Raw genomic sequence first — 22,500 nt, 5'->3', positions numbered from 1 at the left:
TTAGGTGATGTGCATCTCTGTAATGAGAAGGGGTGTGGTCTAATGACATCAACACCCTATATCAGGTGTGCATAATTATTAGGCAACGTCCTTTCCTTTGGCAAAATGGGTCAAAAGAAGGACTTGACAGGCTCAGAAAAGTCAAAAATAGTGAGATATCTTGCAGAGGGATGCAGCAGTCTCAAAATTGCAAAGCTTCTGAAGCGTGATCATCGAACAATCAAGCGTTTCATTCAAAATAGTCAACAGGGTCGCAAGAAGCGTGTGGAAAAACCAAGGCGCAAAATAACTGCCCATGAACTGAGAAAAGTCAAGCGTGCAGCTGCCAAGATGCCACTTGCCACCAGTTTGGCCATATTTCAGAGCTGCAACATCACTGGAGTGCCCAAAAGCACAAGGTGTGCAATACTCAGAGACATGGCCAAGGTAAGAAAGGCTGAAAGACGACCACCACTGAACAAGACACACAAGCTGAAACGTCAAGACTGGGCCAAGAAATATCTCAAGACTGGTTTTTCTAAGGTTTTATGGACTGATGAAATGAGAGTGAGTCTTGATGGGCCAGATGGATGGGCCCGTGGCTGGATTGGTAAAGGGCAGAGAGCTCCAGTCCCACTCAGACGCCAGCAAGGTGGAGGTGGAGTACTGGTTTGGGCTGGTATCATCAAAGATGAGCTTGTGGGGCCTTTTCGGGTTGAGGATGGAGTCAAGCTTAACTCCCAGTCCTACTGCCAGTTTCTGGAAGACACCTTCTTCAAGCAGTGGTACAGGAAGAAGTCTGCATCCTTCAAGAAAAACATGATTTTCATGCAGGACAATGCTCCATCACACGCGTCCAAGTACTCCACAGCGTGGCTGGCAAGAAAGGGTATAAAAGAAGAAAAACTAATGACATGGCCTCCTTGTTCACCTGATCTGAACCCCATTGAGAACCTGTGGTCCATCATCAAATGTGAGATTTACAAGGAGGGAAAACAGTACACCTCTCTGAACAGTGTCTGGGAGGCTGTGGTTGCTGCTGCACGCAATGTTGATGGTGAACAGATCAAAACACTGACAGAATCCATGGATGGCAGGCTTTTGAGTGTCCTTGCAAAGAAAGGTGGCTATATTGGTCGCTGATTTGTTTTTGTTTTGTTTTTGAATGTCAGAAATGTATATTTGTGAATGTGGAGATGTTATATTGGTGTCACTGGTAAAAATAAATAATTGAAATGGGTATATATTTGTTTTTTGTTAAGTTGCCTAATAATTATGCACAGTAATAGTCACCTGCACACACAGATATCCCCCTAAAATAGCTCAAACTACAAACAAACTAAGAACTACTTCCAAAAACATTCAGCTTTGATATTAATGAGTTTTTTGGGTTCATTGAGAACATGGTTGTTGTTCAATAATAACATTATTCCTCAAAAATACAACTTGCCTAATAATTCTGCACTCCCTGTATATCCAGTAATGCACTTGTGAGATCTAAAAAGAGAAAAAAGTACTTTCAAGATAAAAATAGGGTCTGTGAAGATATGTATAGATCTGATCTATAAGTCTTGAAATGTGTATATAAAAAAAGAAATCAGCAACTTCAAATGGAGCCTCCTATTAACACTTCCTCGAGCTTCCACCTTTTGGTGAAAGTAGATGATTTTTGGTGCAATTTTGGTGCACTTATTTGATAACGTTGTACTTGGCATGTGGACCTGACTCCAAAGCTTTATATGGAGACGGCTTGTCTGCAGGAAACCAAAGCAGTCCTTTCTCAACATGATCTAACCCTGTCTGCTACCTGAGGGCCCTTTACTGAGAACACCTGCTTCCATACTACAGATGAATGTACCCACATGATCGTTCCTTGAAATGATTGGCTCTGCTCGTGCTTGCTGGGTTAGCTCAACATAGCAAAGCTACAGTGACACTTGGCAGAGCTGGTTGTAGACAGTCACACCTACATGGAGTACTTCATGAATTTTTACCACTGTTAAATATTGTTGTTGACCCACTTAAAATGAGCTTAGTGGGCCAGTTGGGAACCACTGAGCTGTGTATGATAACAGCTGTAACATAGTACAATATTAATGTGTATTTGTCTCTAATATGATTAACAATCACAACTTGTGCATCTTATTCTGTTTCTCCTTGGCGTTACTTTGGACTAACAGCAAAGATCCAGCAAGACTGTAAGTGTTCTAACATGTTTTTGTCCCCACGTTCAGTACAGAGCAAACCTGTTGTCCTTCACTCAGAGGGTCATATATGGTTGTTTTAACAAAGCCAGTGGCATTCTTTAAAAAAGGTCCAAACTGTAATATTAAAGCAGCGCTGTGACTCCATCAACACCGTCATGAATCCTCACTTAAGACCAGATTTGAATGCACTGGGGGATCATCATCATTGTCAAGTGCAAAGTTTAAAGTCAAGAGTACAATAAATATATTTTAACCTCATACACAGTCTAAACCTGACCAAGCAGTCGCAAGTGAAAGCAAAAGTATGCACTTAGTAAGCCAAAGTGAGCACGTGCAGTAAAAACATAAGAGCCTTCAATGTCACTCCTGCAACATCCTCTGAATAGAGGCCATATTAGGAGGCTGCACTGTTTGCATGTGCTTCTATATGACAGTCTGGGTCTTTCTGACGTGTCATTGACTTCGTTAAAAGTAAAATTGGGAAACATTCTGCTGATGACCTGACTTTGTAGGGCATGCACATTTGTGATGCAGCATGTGAAAAAGTGAGCCAAGCACAAATCAATCAAGGACATCTCAACTTTCTTTTATTTCCATCTCAGCAAATATCTCTCAAACTTAGAAAAATGGAATTTATTGAACAGTTTCTGATAAACAATGCTCTATCTAGTCCCAGGTCGTCCTTGTGGAGCCCCCCCTCACATAACATTCCCATACTAAACTCAACAGTCTAGTGTAAATGTACTAGAGTTTTCATCAGACGCTGATTTATGGGCCTGCTACAAGTGACTGTTTGTCTATTTGCATTATTACTAAAGCACAGTAATAATAGAAAGTGTTCAACATCTTAAACATTCATAGAAAGCATCAAATGCCATACCATGATGGCTCTTTACAAATATAATGCTGTGTTTTCTTCCAGTGGATGTGATTAGGTGGTGAACCTCTACTAAAGCTACTGTCTTGTTTCTCTCTCCCAGTGAAGCAGCCCCCAACTATCATGAAACAGTCAGTAAAGAACTACATTGTGGACCCCAGAGATAACATCATCATTGAGTGTGAGGCCAAGGGCAACCCAGTGCCAACGTAAGCTCACACACACTCCCAACATGAGTCATGGTAAAAACAAAGCATCCATAAAGAACAACGAATGACACAGTGGAGTTACTTGTTTGTACACATTAAGCCAAAATGCAGATGTACTGTGTGAAAAACATTGAGGTTTTGTATATAACTTCCATGTAATCAGTTTCTCACACCATTATGGAAGGATTTTGGCACATCTTCCTGTTGCTGTGGTGCAACATTGTTGAGTGTCGTCACAGCTTTGTAGGCATTCACCTCCCGGCCGTGTCGACGTCCAGCCACGCTGTTCCACTTTGCTTGATGGATCTTGACTGGGCCGTAGACTTTCTATAGCTTTGAGCTCTGGAGACTGGCTAGGCCGCCATTTACCATGAATTATACAATATTGTCACGGCTGGGGGCAGTCGTGTGGTGTATTGAAAAAAGGATCCAAAATGCAGGCACTGGCTGGGGTGCGAGTGAGTGTTTATTTACAGCGGTGAGAAGGTGACAAAACAGGAAGAGCAGAGCGGGGAGTAAACAAACCTAAACTGGGAAAACTAAAGAACAAAACTTAAACCAGACACTCACGGGAGGAGGAGCAAAATGCACGCAGAGAGACACAGAATGAATACCAGGTAACAGAATAATGCAGCCGGACATGGACCTAAACAGACGACACGACAGAGAGCACAGGAAAACACAGGGCTTAAATACACGGGGAGTAATCAGGGAATGGGCCACAGGAGGGAGACACAGCTGGGAGCAATTAGGCTAACGAGACAGGGGAGAGGTAAAACTGAACACACTGACATGAGACATAAACTTTCAGAATAAAACAGGAAACTAACAGACACAGTGAACCAGACAGGACACTGAACTTGACAGGCAGACTCATGAGCAGACACAATAACACCATGGACAGACAGAGGGAACACAGAAGTGGGAGCAGGCAGGCAGAGAACAGAAACCTAACAAATGGCAAAATCACAACAGAATACACACTCGGAATGAACAAAAGCATAAAGAAACACAAAACACTGAGTCCTCAGACTCAGGACCATGACAAATAAATTCCATTTGTGAATCATTGCACCAAAAGCTGCCACCATGTCACCGAGCTTCTTGCTGATGGTCTTGTCCATTCCAGTCTTATGTGGGTCTACAGTCTTGTGACATGCTTTGACAGCTCTTCGTCCTTGCCCATGGTGATGGAGAGGTTGGAATGGAAGAAAATGCTCCTGTGGACAGGTGTGCTTTATACATACACTGAACAAAAATATAAACGCAACACCTTTGTTTTTGCTCCCATTCCCCATGGGATGGACGTAGAGACCTAAAATTCATTCCAGATACACAATATAACCATCCCTCCCAAACAGTGGTCACAAATCAGTCCAAATGTGTGGTAGTGGGCACATCTGCTATATTGAGATAATCCATCCCACCTCACAGGTGTGCCACATCAGGATGCTGATCTGACATCATGAGTAGTGCACAGGTGTACCTCAGACTGCCCACAACAAAAGGCCACCCTGGAATGTGCAGTTTTGTCTCACAGCAAAATGCCACAGATGCCACAAGCAATGAGGGAGCGTGCAATTGGCATGCTGACAGCAGGAATGTCAACCAGATCTGTCGCCCGTGCATTGAATGTTCATTTCTCAACCATAAGCCGTCTCCACAGGCGTTTCAGAGAATATGGCAGCACATCCAACCGGCCTCACAACCGCAGACCTCGTGTAACCACACCAGCCCAGGACCTCCACATCCAGCAGGTTCACCTCCAAGATCGTCTGAGACCAGCCACCCAGACAGCTGCTGGAACAATTGGTTTGCACAACCAAACAATTTCTGCACAAACTGTCAGAAACCGTCTCAGGGATGCTCAACTGCATGCCCGTCGTCCTCATCGGGGTCTTGACCTGACTCCAGCTCGTCGCCGTAACAGACTTGTGTGGGCAAATGCTCACATTCGATGGCGTCTGGCACGTTGGAGAGGTGTGCGCTTCACGGATGAATCATGGTTCACATTGTTCAGGGCAGATGGCAGCTGAGAATGTCCCAGTTCTTGCATGGCCAGCATACTCACCGGACATGTCACGCATTGAGCATGTTCGGGATGTGCTTGACCGGCGTATACGACAGCGTGTACCAGTTCCCACGAATATCCAACAACCTCGCACAGCCATTGAAGTGGAGTGGACCAACATTCCACAGGCCACAATTGACAATCTGATAGACTCCATGCGACGATGTGTTGCACTGCACGAGGCAAATGGTGGTCACACCAGATACTGACCGGTTCTGGGTCCCCAGACCCCCAATAGCGCAAAAAACTGCACATTCCAGGGTGGCCTTTTGTTGTGGGCAGTCTGAGGTACACCTGTGCACTACTCATGATGTCAGATCAGCATCCTGATGTGGCACACCTGTGAGGTGGGATGGATTATCTCAATATAGCAGATGTGCCCACTACCACACATTTGGACTGATTTGTGACCACTGTTTGGGAGGGATGGTTATATTGTGTATCTGGAATGAATTTTAGGTCTCTACGTCCATCCCATGGGGAATGGGAGCAAAAACAAAAGTGTTGCGTTTATATTTTTGTTCAGTGTATAATGAGATTGGACGAGGAGTTTTTGTAATGGATTGACTGATTACAGTCTCTGTGCCACTGAGCCAGTCTGTGGGAACCAGAATTCTGGCTGGTTTGTAGGGGATCAATACTTGTTTCACTCAGTGACATCCACTTCAATATATAACCTTTATGTAATGTGCTTTTTCTGGATTTTTGGTTGATATTCTGTCTCTCTCCATTAAAATTGCACTACCATAAAAATTAGAGCTTGTTCATTTCTGTATCAGTGAGCAAACTTACAAATTACCGTCTTTACTGTCATAGAACAAGAACAATATTCTATGTAAGCATTCTACTTTTTTACTCCTGCTACTTTAATACTGTTTATTCTCTGGTCCAGCTGATGGTGGCCAGCTGAAGCGGTGACTCAGGAGCAACATCAAAGGGCCACAGGGAATAGTTATGGACAAAAGGCTTTTATATGGACACATGTGCACTTTGTATGTTGCAACAGGGAGGAAATGGAAGTCTGGGAACTGCACAGGTCTAGAGAAGCAGGCTCAAGGGGACAGACATAAGTTAGTCCAGGTGATTTTTTGCAGAGGATTTCAAAAAGGATTTCCCCACGAGGGAAGACGCTGTTGAAGGGTAAGCAGGCAGGTTGTAGAGGTGAGTATAATAATCTAGCAGAGACTGGGCTGCAGAGCTGGTTTATTTATACTGCAGCTGATGAGGCTGACAAGGGAGTGGAGAGGCTCCAAGCACCACCCAAAGGCTTGTACAAGACCTCAACCTTTCCTAGGCTCAGAGAGTTAAAAACATACACAGTCCATTGGCAATCCTCCCTACTCAAAGGCCATCTACAGGCCGAGTACCGGACTGCACCACCTGAGACCTAGTGAAGTCTGTGATGAGGGAACCACAGATGAGGAACCTTCTCAGGTTCCTACCCTTCCAGGTGACGAGGTCGGTCAGAGGAGACATCAAGGGCTTATAGTCTCAGCCGGCATACAACACAGTAATGGCATGTGTAGAACAACTGTAGAACGGTAAAAGTTCACCAGCACCGACTGATTCCTCCTTAAACCCTTGAAAAAGTGCAGCTGCTGCTGGGCCGTCTCCACAACAGGGGTTGAAAGAGCCTCAGAGATGTGAGATCTTAAAAGGTTTGGGTCAAGGAAAAGCCAGAAGAGAGCATTGGAGTAAATTATGGGAACCACAAGATACAGACGTTTGGATCAATAAAGCCATCCATGGTTTTAGATTAATCTGTTTACAATTCAGCTCTGCTCAGCACCGAGGCTCATACACAAATGAGCTGTCACATTGGTTTACAGTGTTTGTACCTTTCTCTGTCCCGCTGTTGCTCTGGAGCATTTGATGCCTCACACACGGGGATGAGGCTTAAAGGAATAGCTAACACCAAGTCACACCTCTGTAAGTCAAACTCAGACCAGGCCTAAACACAAACACAGACACCACTGCTTACATCACTGGGTGTATGGGCAGCTCAGAGCAGTGGTTCATTGTTTCACTGGAGACAGGAAGATTTTTGTGTTCACACAGATAAGTACACAACCTCACAAACAGCCACTCAGAGCCACTACGCCATGTGCACATGCTGTGTCTCCTCTGCTTCAGTAATGCACATGGTGGACATGGATCATTCACCAAAAAGGATTGTTCACTTACTTGCAATCAGTCTCTAACTACATAACACACACACACTCTCTCCTGGTTCGGTGCTCTGTGCTGCACCACAAACAGGCCGAGCACAGCTGTTACTTGCTGAAAAACAACAGGAAGCTTTACTTGTAAATCCCCACGCCTCACTAAAACTGGAGCTGACTTCCTCACTAACCAACCACACGGATTAAAGTATTACTAAACGCACGTGCAGACTGTGTGGTGGATATTTGTACTGCCATCATATAACAGTTGAGTAATATACAGTCATGTGAAAAATACATCTTCTTTTAATTGTAGGGTTTTGTTTATTAGGACTGAATCAGGTCCTTAGACGATACTAAAACAGAATGAAATAGAACCACATGTTCCAATGGATAAAGATGCTTTCTCCTGGTAGATTTTCCAAAGAAGCCATGCTTGGTTAGTCTTTATCAAACTGTACTGTACCTTTGAACGTACTAAGATGTAGCCTCTGGAGTTCTTGCAGTTTCTCTGAGCGTTGTGTGACCTCAGGGTGACCTTGGTTGGTATGTATATCCTGGGAGGCTTGATTTCCATTTGTGCACGATCACTCTCACTGTTGAATGAGGGACTTTTATTTGTTCTGGAAATCGTGTTGTGTCCATGTTGGGCAGCACCAGTTGCATCACTAAGATTATTTCTGTGGTCTTTCCTTTTTAGCATACCAGAAAACTGCCAAACGTCGGCTTTTATACAGGTGGTCCCAGTGTACATGTCACGTATTGGTTTCTTCTGAACAGTTAGTCGAGTGCATTGATCAGCAGTACCTTATGTCACCTGGTAACAAGCAGAGAACTTTGGCATTTCTGCTTGTTAAACAATGAAAAGATCATTATCACAGTGTTAGTGTGTCCTTGGTGTCTGATGTGTTTAATATAAACAGCCTTAGCTTGCAATGGTGTGGTGAAATTGTGCTTTTTTACAAACACACTACAAAATAGACTAGACAGAGGTAGTTAAAAACAAACAAAATGTATACACACACAAGCTGTTATACGACAACATTGGGTAAAGAAATTGTACAGTGCAGTCCTGAGTGGACAAAAAGGAGAAAATACTGAGTAAAAGTCAAAATGTGGACGTTCTAAGCAACGTGAAGCAAAGTGCAACATTTAGCATCGACATGAAGCATGTGAACATGTGCGTGTGACAAATACAGGCTCATCATCATCATCATGTCGTCTCCACTGAAGTTTCAGCTCAAATGAAAAAGCAAAACATACGTCTAAACAATCAGACACTTTCAGAGAAAAACGTATAAATAATGTAAAACACAAACAAAAAATCTAATTTGAGTTAGATTTTTTTCCTTTTATTATTTGGAGAGCTGCCAAGGCTGGACTGGGACAAAAAATCGGCCCGGGCATTTTGACTAGAGACCGGCCCACCAGGATAAAGATTGAAAACGTGACGTCATTCAGGGGTAAAACCACAAAGGATTCTGGGAACTCGTGGCAAGAGGTACTAGCGCACGCAGGCTTTCAATTGAAATCAGTTACACAGCGATAAAAAGAAACGCAAAAATGGCAAGAAGCTGTTGTGTTATTAACTACAATAGCCGGTCGCATGACAGCCACGGGAAGCCGACGGGTAAAGAGATCGTTTTTTTTTTATCAGATTACGTCGTTGAAGAGAAATTTTTTAAGCCATGTTTCCGAAGTAACAAAGAGGCGACGGATGGTCTGGATATACCAAATATAACGTCCCAGAACCCTCCAGCTCACATGTTAGTCTGCTCCAAGCATTCCCACAAAGGTCAGCGTTTTTTAGTCGTTAATACGTCATTTTTCTTAACATAATTGGTGATATAGGTTACAAGCAAGTCTGGCGCTGAACAGAAATTGTCGCGCTATGCTCCTTTGTTTATTGTGCATAAATAGTGAATTGTCCTGACACAATATTGCGTTTCGCTTCTGTTATTATGGTACATTGACAAAAACATATACTTTTATTCACAGGATAAAACAGTTGTTTTGTATCACTAATTGCCCAGTACGATTACAGCATACAATATTATTGTCACTGCTACATTTCTGTGATGGGTACCAGAAATTATTTCCACTACTAATTAATTACCGTTGAGCTCAAAGGTCCTATTAATAAACGGTTAAGGAATGTGTATTTATGACGACGATTTGTGAGACTGGTAAACTTATGATACGTACGATGGTCTTTACTTTATACACGGTGCATTTCAAGGTCCTGCACCCATCCGTCGGTAAACTGTACCTGGGCTTGTTGCAGTGACCTGAAGTTACTAAACTTCATGAGTGTATGCACTCACTCCAAGAACCGTATGATTATAAATCTGAGCGTGGTGAAAGTTGGGCAGCACGCTGACGTCTTTTGTCCACTCTGTGTGCTCGTAAGGGTCTGACCCTTTCACTCCTTTGATTTTTTCCTCGTATCTTTTCTTTGTCTTTTCGTCGAGTCTGTCTTTGTACGGACCGGCATTGTTCTCCTTTTGTTTTGTACATTCCTTTTTTGTGCGGCAAAGAAAAAACAAGAAGGTATTGGAACCGGAGAATGAACGTTTTGCGGTGCTGCAAATGTTTGCATTTGATGCGGTACTTGGATTGTTTTGCCACGAGTTCCCGGCATGCAATGCGCGAAAATCACATGATTGCTAAACAAGGGGGAGGGTGTATCCGGCCTCCTCGGCTGTAATTGGTCCAGCCCAGAGTCGATCATGACCAATTGGCCAATCCAACACCTTTCATTATATATACCCTTCCTAAAAAAAAAAAAAAAAATCCATCGGCCCATAAAAACAAAAAATCTCCAGCGGCCCACCAGGCAAATGCCCGGTATGCCCGATGGCCAGTCCAGCTATGAGAGCTGCTGTTTATTTGTGGTTATATTTTGCCCGGTGTTTCCTGCCTCAGTGTGGTTACACATAGATAATGTCTGCTCTTGGAAAACAAGGTTATAAGAGATATAATTCTTTGATTTCTTCAACTAAATCTTAGGTTTTCATGGCGAAGAAATGGGAAGTTTTTCAATATTGGGAAAGATCCCAGGGTGACGATGCGAAAACGCTCGGGAACCCTGGAGATTGGCTTCCGCAGCGGAGGTCGGCCAGAGGACTACGAGGGAGAATACCAGTGTTTTGCCACCAATGACTTTGGAGTGTCTCTGTCCAACAAAATCCTGCTCCGGGTCTCCAGTAAGATCACAGAACACACTAATTGCTGTTTACATGTCATTCATTCATTTGTGATATGCAGAACACACCCCTTGAAACTTTGGAGTAATAAGTGGATTCATGGATGGTGACAGATATCTATCTGCACCAACAGCTCAGTGCTAATTGTATTTCTTATATTTTCAACTAGTAGCTGAATCCTGTTGTTCATATTTCCCCCAATCCTCCAGAGGCTCCTCTGTGGCCTAAGGAGGTGCTGGAGCCAGTATCTGTGACTGAAGGCTCCGCACTGGTTCTACCTTGCAACCCCCCACCAGGTCTGCCTCCTCCGTTCACCTTCTGGATGGACAGCAGTGAGTTTCAAACTCCCCCAATCACTAAACCCTCTTCTTTTTTGTAGCATGTGGTATCTGTTTCCTCGCTGTTAGAGAGACACTTGTAGGAATCTGAACCCAGACTGGCTTCACCTATCAGTCATTCATTCTTAGGGATAACCTGATTGCTTTGTTAAAGTTCTTCAGCACAGCTAGCTTGATGTATGAGGTGCATTTTATTTAGGACTCCTGTGTTTTTTCTGATTCCCGGCGCCTCGTGCTGCTCTGGTCCTTAGGCTTAGGCTTCTCTGCACAAGTTCATGCCACTGTTAGCTGACAGAGCAGGCCTCATGTTCAGCCATTAGCTGTTTTACAGCCAGAGGCAAGAAGCTATTTAGTTGAACAATACCAATTTTTATTCAGTCCAGTCTATAATTCTCTATGTAAAACTGAAACTGAAATATAGACTGGACATTTGTCCTGCTTGGAAACTGACATTGCTGTAAATGGCTGTTAACCTGAACTGACCTGTTCACCATAAAGCTTGTGACACAAACACAGTCATAAACAAACAACAGGAAGCCAGAGCAGACACACCGATGCATCATTAGGATTGCTGGCCCAGCTGCTGATTGGTCCTGGGGCTCTGTGTTAACAGTCAGATGGGTTATGTCACCCATCGCACACTTACAATGGGGGATGCTTCGCCTTGACATCTGTGTGGGTGTACTGGAGGATTGTCTGTAGTGACTGTAGAATAACACATCAGCATCCCACATAGCAGGCAGGTCTGGCCCAATTGTGGTTTGGTGTATGTGGCCCAGGCTCACAGAAAACAGCTCTGGCCTGGATCCAGCATCAAGCTGGCACTTCTGACTGTTTGTGAGTGTACACTTTATCCAAAACCTAGTGAGGGTTTACTCATGTTTACCACCGGGTGGCTGTAGCTCAGGCGGTAGAGCAGGTCATCTAGTGATCGGAAGGTTAGTGGTTTGATCCCTGGTTCCTCCAGTTTGCATAAAAGTGTATAAATGTAGTTAGGAAGCACTCAGTTTATGGAAAGGGTGTGAATGTGGTATGTTGTATAGAGTGCTTTGAGTAATCCAGGAGAGTAGAAAAGTGCTATGTAACAATCAGTCTGAACAGAGTTTCGTCATGTTACTTTTGCACTATTATGTTCTGGCACATGTTGTTATTACACGGCTTGATTAAGGTACACATTAGGCTGACATCTGGGCCCAGAGTTGAAACTGTTCTGGGCCAGCACAGGACCAGCAGTGTGTCTGCAACACGAGCCATGTGCTGGCTCGTGTGTGGGCCACCTCTGGCAAACCAGATCTGGGCCACCAAAGGGCCGTCATTGTTTGCACTATGTGGGCCATGTGTAAGCACATTGTGTGGGGCAGATCTGGGCCATACCAGTTTTGCTTGAGCTGATGTTGATTTGAGTTATATGTGAAAATAGAAGCAGCAAACTGTCTCCAGTAGCCCTGAAGAGATTGTTACTTCTGTGTTTGTAGGTTGACATTTTGGCTTTTCCAGAGATCACTTATGTGTCATGGTAATACTTCAAGCAGCTATATATGAATGACACAACAAAGCATATAATACCAAGCAGAGTCCATGCAACAACGAAAATATTGGGTGCAAATATTGGACCTAACAAAAAATTGTTGGAAAGATAACTTTGTCACACGTCAGGACGCTTTTAAGGAGTGACATCATTGTGTTTTAACTGAATTGGAAGTTTAAACGACATCAAAACGTTGGATAACCATCTGTTGCACTCAGTCTAGTTGAGAAATGTCGTCAAACTCTAGATCAAACATAGACATACTTGTGGCAAATATAGAAGTGGTCTGTATTTTAGTCCCAGCTGCTCAGATGACATGGCCCCTCTTTGCATTCTTTCACTGCAAGAGGAAATCTTGCATAGGTATTAAAAAATGGAAGGAAGGCACTTTGACTCAACCAGATTTAAAAATAAAGACATGTCTGTTTAATGACCTGGAAGGACCACTTTAGAGCCAAAAACCTGTTTTACATCTTTTCAGGTACACGCTGAGCTGCCCAGATCCAATCTAGCATTGAACATTATTGAACTTGCAGCTGATATATGAAATCCTAAACTTATCGATGTGGTTTCATTCCTTCTCTCTTATTCTTCATTTCTGTCTGTTCTTGTGACCTTGAGATATGAGTCCAATCCCTCAGGATAAACGAGTGTCCATGGGTCTTAATGGAGACCTCTACTTCTCCAATGTTTTGGCCCAAGATGCAAACACAGACTACAGCTGTAAAGCTCGCTTTCTGTTCACACACACCATCCAGGAGAAGAACCCATACAAACTCAAAGTTCAGACCAGTAAGTATGCAACACACACACACACACACACACACACACACACATAAACACACACACACACACACACACACACACACACACACACACACACACACACACACACACACACACACACAAACTAATTACGAGTTGGATCCTGAAGCAGTCAGTTGCCAAAGTGATTATTGCTGTTGTGTCGTTAGAGCTGCTGTTTCCTGCTAAACTCTTATCTGCTTTGTCTGTTTTGAACACATACACTACTTTAACCCAAGTAGAGTAAGACCCCATCTATCTAACTGGAGAGGATGTTATGACATGTCATGCACGAAACCATAACCTTTGTGATGATTTCCTAATGCTGCCTCTGAAAGACCCGGGCCCTATTTCAGGAAGCCGGTTTAGAAAACTCAGAGTGAAAAACGATACTCACGGTTGAGTAACCCCGAACTGTCCAACTCGGAATATTCGGTTTCAGAAAGGCTGATAACAATTAGTTCAGTCAACGTGGAGTTGCTTTAACCCCAAGTTAAGCGCGCGCACGAGGATACATAAAGCCCTGATAAGCGGAGCACAGATTAAGCGAGTCACCATGGAGACGGAGGGAAAGAAGGCGCGGTCAATGTATTTTACAGCGCTTGAGGCCGAAATTCTGATGGCAGCATATGCCGATAACATGCAAATTCCGCGGAAAAAAGTAACACAGCCTCAGCTGCAAAAGAAAGAGAGCATGCATGGCAAAACATAGCCGACAGAGTCAATGCGTGAGTGTTAATTTAAACATTGATCTAGAGATTTCCACCCATTTAACACGTTATTTTATTATATTTTATTTTTTATTTTATACATTTTATTTTGTGATGTGATGTGAGCGCAGGTGCAACCCAACAGGCCCCAAACGTTCCTGGCAGCAAGTAAAAATGAAATATAAAAATATAGTCCAAACAGGTAAGGTGTAATTGTATTATGAGCCATAGTGCTTGGTCTGTTTGTCCCATGTAAATCAATTGCAGTTAGAGGCTACATTAATTTTCTTTCTGTAAGCACTTATTGAAATTATCTGAGCACATTACAAGTACATATTTGCTTACTCTGTATGCTCAAATGTGGCCCGTTATAGCCAACAGAAAAAAAGCGGAGGCCCGAAAAACAGGTGGGGGTCCTCCACCACCACCACTCACAGAGGCTGAGCAGTTGGCCCTCAGCCAAAACAGTGGGCGCCCTGTGGCTGAAGGCATCTCTGCGGGGACATCCTCTGAGTCAATAACCCCGCAAGACACAAGTGCCTACATAGGGGTAAATTCAAAATAATACATGATGTGCATACATCCTTTCTTCACAGTCACCTTTGCAGTGCCACTCATTCATTTGATAAACTCTTTACCATAATGAATTATTTTGTAGTGAAGTTATTTTCCTACTGATTTTGCCTTCCCTCAGCCTTGGTTGTCTTTGAGAGCATAATGACAATGAAGTGTAAGGTGATTGGTATGTTTGTTAATTGCCATTTGGTCCCTTGTAAGTTATAAGTGACCTGTATGAACCTCATATTCTATCAGTTGATGGTGATGGTGTACTGCATCTGGTGCAGCCTCCTGTTGAGCCAGACCAACATGCAGTTGTGAGTACTCTTAATACTCCACAGATTATATGAGTTTACAGTAGAACAGCAATGTTGTTTATTTCTTTACTACAGGAAAATAATGAAGAAACATTGACAGCTGTTACAGAGGAGGAAGCAACAGAGACACTTTATGAGGTTTACATCTTTTAATACTTTGTGTACAGGAAATACAGGCGACCAATAAAGCCAGTTGAACAAAAATCTGTTTATTCTTCTTTCAACATGTTGAGGTGATGGGTCAAAAGAAATGATTGTGACATATGGTGTCTCTGACTGCGCTTCCATCTTGTATGTCCGTGGGAGGGTCAGGATGTTCATGGTTTGGATCACTGCTGATGTTTGGTTCAGAAGGACAGTGTTCTCCTCTAATTGTGGCAATGTTGTGAAGAATCACACATGCCACAATAATGTCACATGCCCTTTCTGGGGTGACCCTGAGTCTTTGCAGGCACTGGAACCGGGCCTTAAGCATTCCGATAGTCATTTCAATTCTGGCTCTTGTCCTGCAATTAGCCAGATTATATCGCTGCTGTGGGCCCGGTTCAGGGTCAGGGTAAGGGGTAAGCAAATAGGGTAAACATGGATACCCCCTATCACCAAGCAAGTAGCCAGTGAACTCTCCTAAGACAGAAGGATACACTTCAGTTCAAATGTCCCTGAAGCAATTGGTCTTTATATATTTTAAAGTATTCTCAACTCACCATGTCCAAATTTTGTGCTCAGTGTACATTCACGGAATATTTGTGAGTCATGGACAGAGCCTGGCCACTTGGCTTCCACATTTGTGATAATGTTGGCAGCATCACATATGATCTTCACAGTGCAGAGAACACAAATTAGCATCCATTACTATAATGAAATAATTTGTTAGTTTGAAATGCTACAGGGAACTATGTACCTGTACATTAATGCTGTGGAAAGACTTCCTGTTCACATAGTCTCCTTCATTTACTGAAGGAGCAATGATTGGAATGTGAGTGCCATCTGTACAGCCAATCACGCCTGGGAACCGTGAAAATAAATGTAAAATTTAAGTAGTAGTTCAAGTATCACCACATCATACATTAAGTTTTGGTCATCCTGATACCTGCAATTTTGTGGCATCCCTCTTTGATAAATCTTGTGGGTCTATGACCGGGGAACACCACAGACGAGTACAGGAGACGTTTCAGTGCAACTGTAACATTCCTGACTGCCCGACAGACGGTAGCCTTGGAAACGTGCTCAGCGTCACCAATATTATACAGAAAGCTCCCGTTTGCAAAAAACCGAAGTGCAATACAAATAATATGTACAGAACTGAGAGAATGTCCGCGATGTGTCACATGAGCAATATTAGGCCTGAGGATGTTATTCAAATAAATTATAGATTGTGCTGAGAAACGGTAACGTTCGCACAGAAAATCATCAGGAAATGATAAAATGTCCAAACGCGCTCTGATCACTCTCTCCCGGCGGTGAGCTCTGCGGAGAATTTGGGCTTCACGATCTACTGGCTCTTCAAGGAAGTGGCACGCCATGTCCGACACTTCCTACTGTCAGGTTTCCGACAAAGAGGCGGGGACAGTCAGGGTTAGTTGTAGTAAACCTGCTAGGGGGCAGGTTAGCTTCACGGCGTGTGTCGTCATAGTGACTCACTCAGGCTTCAGCTGAACTCGCTTTGTGAAACCGAAAACCCAGAGTTTTCGTTAACTCAGGGTATACTTACTCAGTTTTTCCACTAAACCGGCTTCCTGAAACAGGGCCCAGATTGTGAAATGTTGGATCGTTCTTCCAACAGTTTGTTTGAACATTGTTACACTGAACATTGTTACACTGAACATTGTTACACTGAACATTGTTACATTGAACATTGTTACACTGAACATTGTTACATTGAACATTGTTACACTGAACATTGTTACACTGAACATTGTTACATTGAACATTGTTACATTGAACATTGTTGTCAGGTTGTGTGAGTGTTTTTATGCAGATTGATGTGCCACTGTGTGTGCCTCTTGTTTCTAGAGGAGCCATACAATGACACATCTTACAATGCCTCTGAGCCCCACGGTGGTGAGTTTCCTCTTCCTATAAGGACAGCTCGGTTTCCTGTTCACCTCCTAAGGGTGTAACGTGGTGCTAACCTTCTGACTCACTGAAGCTCAGTCTAACCTCCTAACTGCTCTTTACATGTGTAGAAGTGGGTTAGTTTCATACTGAATGATACGTTTGGGTTGCTTTATTGTGTTTCTCTTAATGTTGGCTGTTTTTTAACTATTTTAATAATGATGTAAAGACAATAACAAGCTACAACCTAACTACCTATAGCTAAAGCAAATAACACCTATTATCCCATAGTGCCGAATGCCAAAATCTAGGATATAGATTTTAAGCTAGATTTTAGTTGTTTGTTGTAGTCAGTGTATTGACTGTAAGAGTAATATGAAGCTTAAAGACTTTGGTGACTACGAAGACCCACATGGATCAGAAACACAGAGGGTTGTATGACTGAGAGGAAGGCCAAACCCTGATGTGGCAGTATAGAGCACAATGCGTAGCAGCTTGAACATGACAATGCTTCTAACATTTCAGTAGTATGTACTATAGAAATAGAAGGTGGCAATAGAGGCTCAGTGAACAGATCTTCCATCACATTCCTGTGTCTGACTTTGTGCCCACCTCCTGTGTTCCTTGCAGTTTGCCACTCATTTAGTCAAAAATAGATATGATGCATATATTTAGTGATGTGGAGGGGGAAGCTGCTTGTAAAATACACTGCTGCACATTGAACCTGGTTAACAATGTATTCATTTCTTCAGTACTTGACAATGACTGTCTGAAATTTGAGAATGGAGTGCTTTGATTGGCCAGTGACAGCCCAGTGTTTGGGTGGCTTTAGATGGACGGGTTGCTGATTGCCTCAGTTTCAAATCCACTAATGTAAACAAGAGACAGTTTTTAAACTAAGTTTGTAATTAATCACTTTTGAAAGACTTTCTCACCTGGAGATTAGATAGGTGCTGGAATATGGTGGCAGTGTGTTCTTAGTAATGGTACATGGGATGCTCTCCTTAACCAGAAACATCAATGAAGGTAATGACCAATAGACTGAAAACTCACACTCCTGAGATGGGAACATTGGAGCTCGTAACTGAGGAATGCTTTGAGAAAGACGTGTGGCTGTGGAGATCTTTGAGTTCCATTAGTTGTGAGCTTCAGGTGGGCCGACTGTTCGGTACCACACAGCTCCCGGTTTGGCCCTTTGACTCTGTCTGTGATTGGTTGGGGTGAGAGAAGGAAGACAGGATAAAGACATGCTGTGGAAGAGAGACAGAGGTTAATAACAGATATGATTCAATGCAGAGAGGTCTGTTAACACATATTGAGTGAGAAAGGTGACTGGAAAGGAAAAACTCAATGCATCATGGGAATCCCCGGCAGCCTACATCTATTGCAGCATAACTAAGGGAGGATTCAGGGTCACCTGGTCCAGCCCTAACTATATGCTTTAGCAAAAAGGAAAGTTTGAAGCCTAATCTTGAAAGTAGAGATAGTGTCTGTCTCCTGAATCCAAACTGGAAGCTGGTTCCACAGAAGAGGGGCCTGAAAACTGAAGGCTCTGCCTCTCATTCTACTTTTAAATACTCTAGGAACAACAAGTAGGCCTGCAGAGCGAGAGCGAAGTGCTCTAATAGGGTGATATGGTACTACAAGGTCATTAAGATAAGATGGGGCCTGATTATTTAAGACCTTGTATGTGAGGAGCAGGATTTTGAATTCTGGATTTAACAGGAAGCCAAAACAGGAGAAATCTGCTCTCTCTTTCTAGTCCCTGTCAGGACTCTTGCTGCAGCATTTTGGATTAGCTGAAGGCTTTTCAGGGAGTTTTTAGGACATCCTGATAATAATGAATTACAGTCGTCCAGCCTGGAAGTAATAAATGCATGAACTAGTTTTTCAGCGTCACTCTGAGACAGGATATTTCTAACTTTAGAGATGTTGCACAAATGGAAGAAAGCAGTCTTACATATTTGTTTAATATGTGTGTTGAAGGACATGTCCTGGTCAAAAATGACTCCAAGGTTCCTCACAGCGTTACTGGAGGCCAAGGTAATGCCATCCAGAGTAAGAATCTGGTTAGATACCATATTTCTAAGCTTTTCAGAGCCGAGTAATAATAATGGATTGCATTTATATAGCGCTTTTCGGGACCCCTCAAAGCACTTTACAATTCCACTATTCATTCACTCTCACACACTGGTGGAGGCAGCTACAGTTGTAGCCACAGCTGCCCTGGGGCAGACTGACAGAGGCGAGGCTGCCATATCGTGCCATCGGCCCCTCTGGCCAACACCAGTAGGCGGTAGGTGAAGTGTCTTGCCCATGGACACAACGACCGAGACTGTCTGAGCCAGGGATCGAACCGGCAACCTTCCGATTACAAGACAACTCTTGAGCCACGATCGCCCCAGTACAATAACCTCAGTTTGATCTGAATTAAATGGTAAATGGTCTGTATTTGTAAAGCGCTTTACTTGGTCCTAAGGACCCCAAAGCGCTTTACACTATACACAATCATCCACACATTCACACACACATTCACACACTGAATTAAGAAGCAGAAAGTTAGCGGCCATCCAGGTCTTTATGTCTTTAAGACATTCCTGCAGTTTAACTCATTGGTGTGTGTTATCTGGCTTCATGGACAGGTACAGCTGGGTGTCATCTGCATAGCAGTGAAAATGTATGCTATGTCTTCTAATGATACTGCCTAAGGGAAGCATGTATAATGTAAACAGAATTGGTCCTAGCACTGAACCCTGTGGAACTCCATAATTAACCTCAGTGTGTGAAGAGGACTCTCCATTTACATGCACAAACTGGAGTCTATTAGATAGATATGATACAAACCACTGCAGTGCAGTACCTGTAATACCTACAGCATGTTCTAATCGCTCTAATAGGATATTATGGTCGACAGTATCGAACGCTGCACTGAGGTCTAGCAGGACAAGCACAGAGATGAGTCCACTGTCAGAGGCCATAAGAAGATCATTTGTAACCTTCACTAAAGCTGTTTCTGTGCTGTGATGAGCTCTGAAACCTGACTGAAACTCTTCAAATAAACCTCTGCAGATGATCTGTTAGCTGTTTGACAACTACTTTTTCAAGGATGTTTGATATGAAAGGAAGGTTGGAGATTGGCCTATAATTAGCTAAGACTGCTGGGTCTAGAGATGCTTTTTGAGTAAAGGTTTAACTACAGCCAGCTTGAAGGCCTGTGGTACATAGCCGATCATTAGAGATAGGTTGATCATATTTAAGATCGAAGAATTAATTAATGGCAGGACTTCTTTGAGCAGTTTTGTAGGAATGGGGTCTAAAAGACACGTTGATGGTTTGGAGGAAGTAATACTTGTAGTAAACATGACTATAGTGGTTTGAAAACATGAGAATATCATCCAAGTAGACAAAGATGAAGCAATTAAGGAAGTCCCAAAGCACATTATTTACCAACGCCTGGAAGACAACCAGAGCATTGGTAAGTCCACGTGGTGGGACAGGGTAGATGCCCCAGGTGAGTATAGAAGGTAGTCTTCCACTCGTCGCAATGGGATCGTAGATGTTTCGCAAAGATTGTGGCTCTTTGCAGAAGAAGTTAAAAGGGAGAAGATAACAGATGTAAAGGTTGTTTGTTTTTAACAATTCAAACCTCTAAAGTTAATGCAAGAAATCCAGCTCCCAGGAAATAGGACGAGGGTGGGATGATGTCAGCAGCTAATGAATGGTGGGTGTGTTTTTCCATTGGCTCGTGTTCTGATTTGGTGAGACTGTATAGGCAGCTTAGGGGCAGAGATCAGGCACCAGGTAAGGATGTCAATAACACAATTGTATGGTTGCTGGGAGGCAGCGAGAGCCAATCGTGATGTTCAGTCAGGATGGAAGACAAATGTGGACCCTCTAAACCGATTATTAAGACAACAGCTTCTCCTGGAGGAAACATAGACTGCAGACCAAAGTCATCACAACTCTTGCAGCCAAATGCAGGACACTGAAGTAAAAGTTTAACAGGTACAGAAGAAAAACACGTAATATAAGTAATACAAAGAAGTATTTTCTGAATGGAGTTGGCAGAGGGACAGGCAGATAATTCACTCAGATGAAGATTCAGGTGGATTTCCTGAATTATCCATGGATGTCCTGTTAACTTGGACTAAGAGGACATCCAAGTTAGTCCAGTGTAGGCAAAACATAACAGAGTAACCCGTGGTACATGTGGAAGCCACAGTAAGTACAATGAGCTGGCATCGACTGAGGGATTTCTACAGCCTAAGTAGCAGGAAGGGAATGACCAGCTGCACACAGCTGTGTTATTATAAGAGGAAGAGAGGGAGACAGACAATGATGCGTTCACACAGCTGGACTCCCAGATGGTGGTAGAAATGATGCCATCCTTTTTGGGCAGATAGTCGTAATGTGTGTGAGATGGAGGAACATGATCCTTTATTTTTCTGGTTGATAAATATGAATGACATGACATTTAAATTCCAAAGTGTGTATAGTATTTGACCATGTGTTATCAACATTTTTGTAAACAATCATGAATATCGAGTTATGGAATATAGAAGATGTTTGACTGCACATCGGTTGAAACCTAACGTGTGTGTGCTGGCAGCAGAGTCATTATTAAAGGATCACACATAAACATAGAGTAACACACAAACTACCCTTAATTCAAGTACACAGAGAATCTCTGTATTAATCATGCAGACAGTACTGTGAAAGAACAGGATTTGGGAAGATGGGATATGTCCCCGAGGGATGGAGGAACAGACTTTAATCACATGATGAATATTGAGTATCACACTGCTGGCTGAGAGTGAGGTTTGCCAGTTATGCTCGTGTTATAGCAGCAGTGACTAAACATGCACTCTGGTGTCTGAGGCTGGTCCTGCCACCTTCATCAGCTCAGCGATGGGTCTGGATTCGTCTCATTCTCAGCAGCTCCTTTGTAGACACTCACAGCTTTAATCCATTATAGATCTGCATCGCAAAGTCGGCTGCAGCCAAAGTAGTCTCACATAAGCCTCGTTGCTGGATTCTACAGCTGGGATTGGATCAAAGCTTTTTTAGTCTAAACTGGTTACCTAAATGGTTTAGAAGAGAAAAAATACATGAAAGGTAAAAAGGTTTCATACATTATATGTGGGATGATTATTTATTTTTGCTTCAAAGGTGCTAACATAATATCCAATGCCCTCATGTATGCCATCATGTGTAGTTTCACGTGAAGCCAAAGACACTCTGGAGATCAAAGTGTGAATAAAAGGCTACAAACCAAAATGACGTGTGGCTAAGTTTGATGCAAGCTTGTAATAGCCGGCTTTGTTGTTCCCTTGGTTAACTTAAACGAACATCATTGTTTTTATTTTATTTATTTCAAAATAAGCCAGAGAGTGTTGGTCCTGTTTACAGGCGACCTCAGTGACTGCACAGAGCCTGCCAGGGTTCACAGTAACAGTCCTAGGTTGATTCAAAAAAGAGG

The 22,500-nt window shown here is 43.0% G+C and overlaps 1 protein-coding gene across 19 annotated transcripts in view; it reads left to right on the top strand.

Moving 5' to 3' along the window:
* The window catches only part of nfasca (neurofascin homolog (chicken) a), a 167,006-nt gene that overhangs the window by 83,453 nt on the left and 61,053 nt on the right, over positions 1-22,500 (top strand). For 14 of the 19 annotated variants that reach the window (XR_014920340.1, XR_014920341.1, XM_085455527.1 and 11 more), the window contains 6 exons: positions 2,160-2,177; positions 3,167-3,272; positions 10,515-10,711; positions 10,921-11,043; positions 13,199-13,369; positions 16,980-17,027. Coding sequence is in view for 17 of the 19 variants with exons in the window: in XM_085455527.1 (XP_085311653.1) it covers positions 2,160-2,177; positions 3,167-3,272; positions 10,515-10,711; positions 10,921-11,043; positions 13,199-13,369; positions 16,980-17,027 (663 nt within the window). In the remaining 2 variants the exon portion in view is untranslated. The remainder of the gene's footprint in view (positions 1-2,159; positions 2,178-3,166; positions 3,273-10,514; positions 10,712-10,920; positions 11,044-13,198; positions 13,370-16,979; positions 17,028-22,500) is intronic. The other 5 variants (XM_085455542.1, XM_085455541.1, XM_085455533.1 and 2 more) reach the window with 3 other exon arrangements.

Source organism: Copadichromis virginalis, linkage group LG5, assembly GCF_057382275.1.
Source record: "Copadichromis virginalis isolate Kocher_CV1m ecotype Utaka linkage group LG5, C_Virginalis_male_GT1.1, whole genome shotgun sequence".
Taxonomy (NCBI): domain Eukaryota; kingdom Metazoa; phylum Chordata; class Actinopteri; order Cichliformes; family Cichlidae; genus Copadichromis; species Copadichromis virginalis.
The sequence above is the reverse complement of the archived record's forward strand: the minus strand, read 5'-3'. Positions and strand labels throughout refer to the sequence as shown.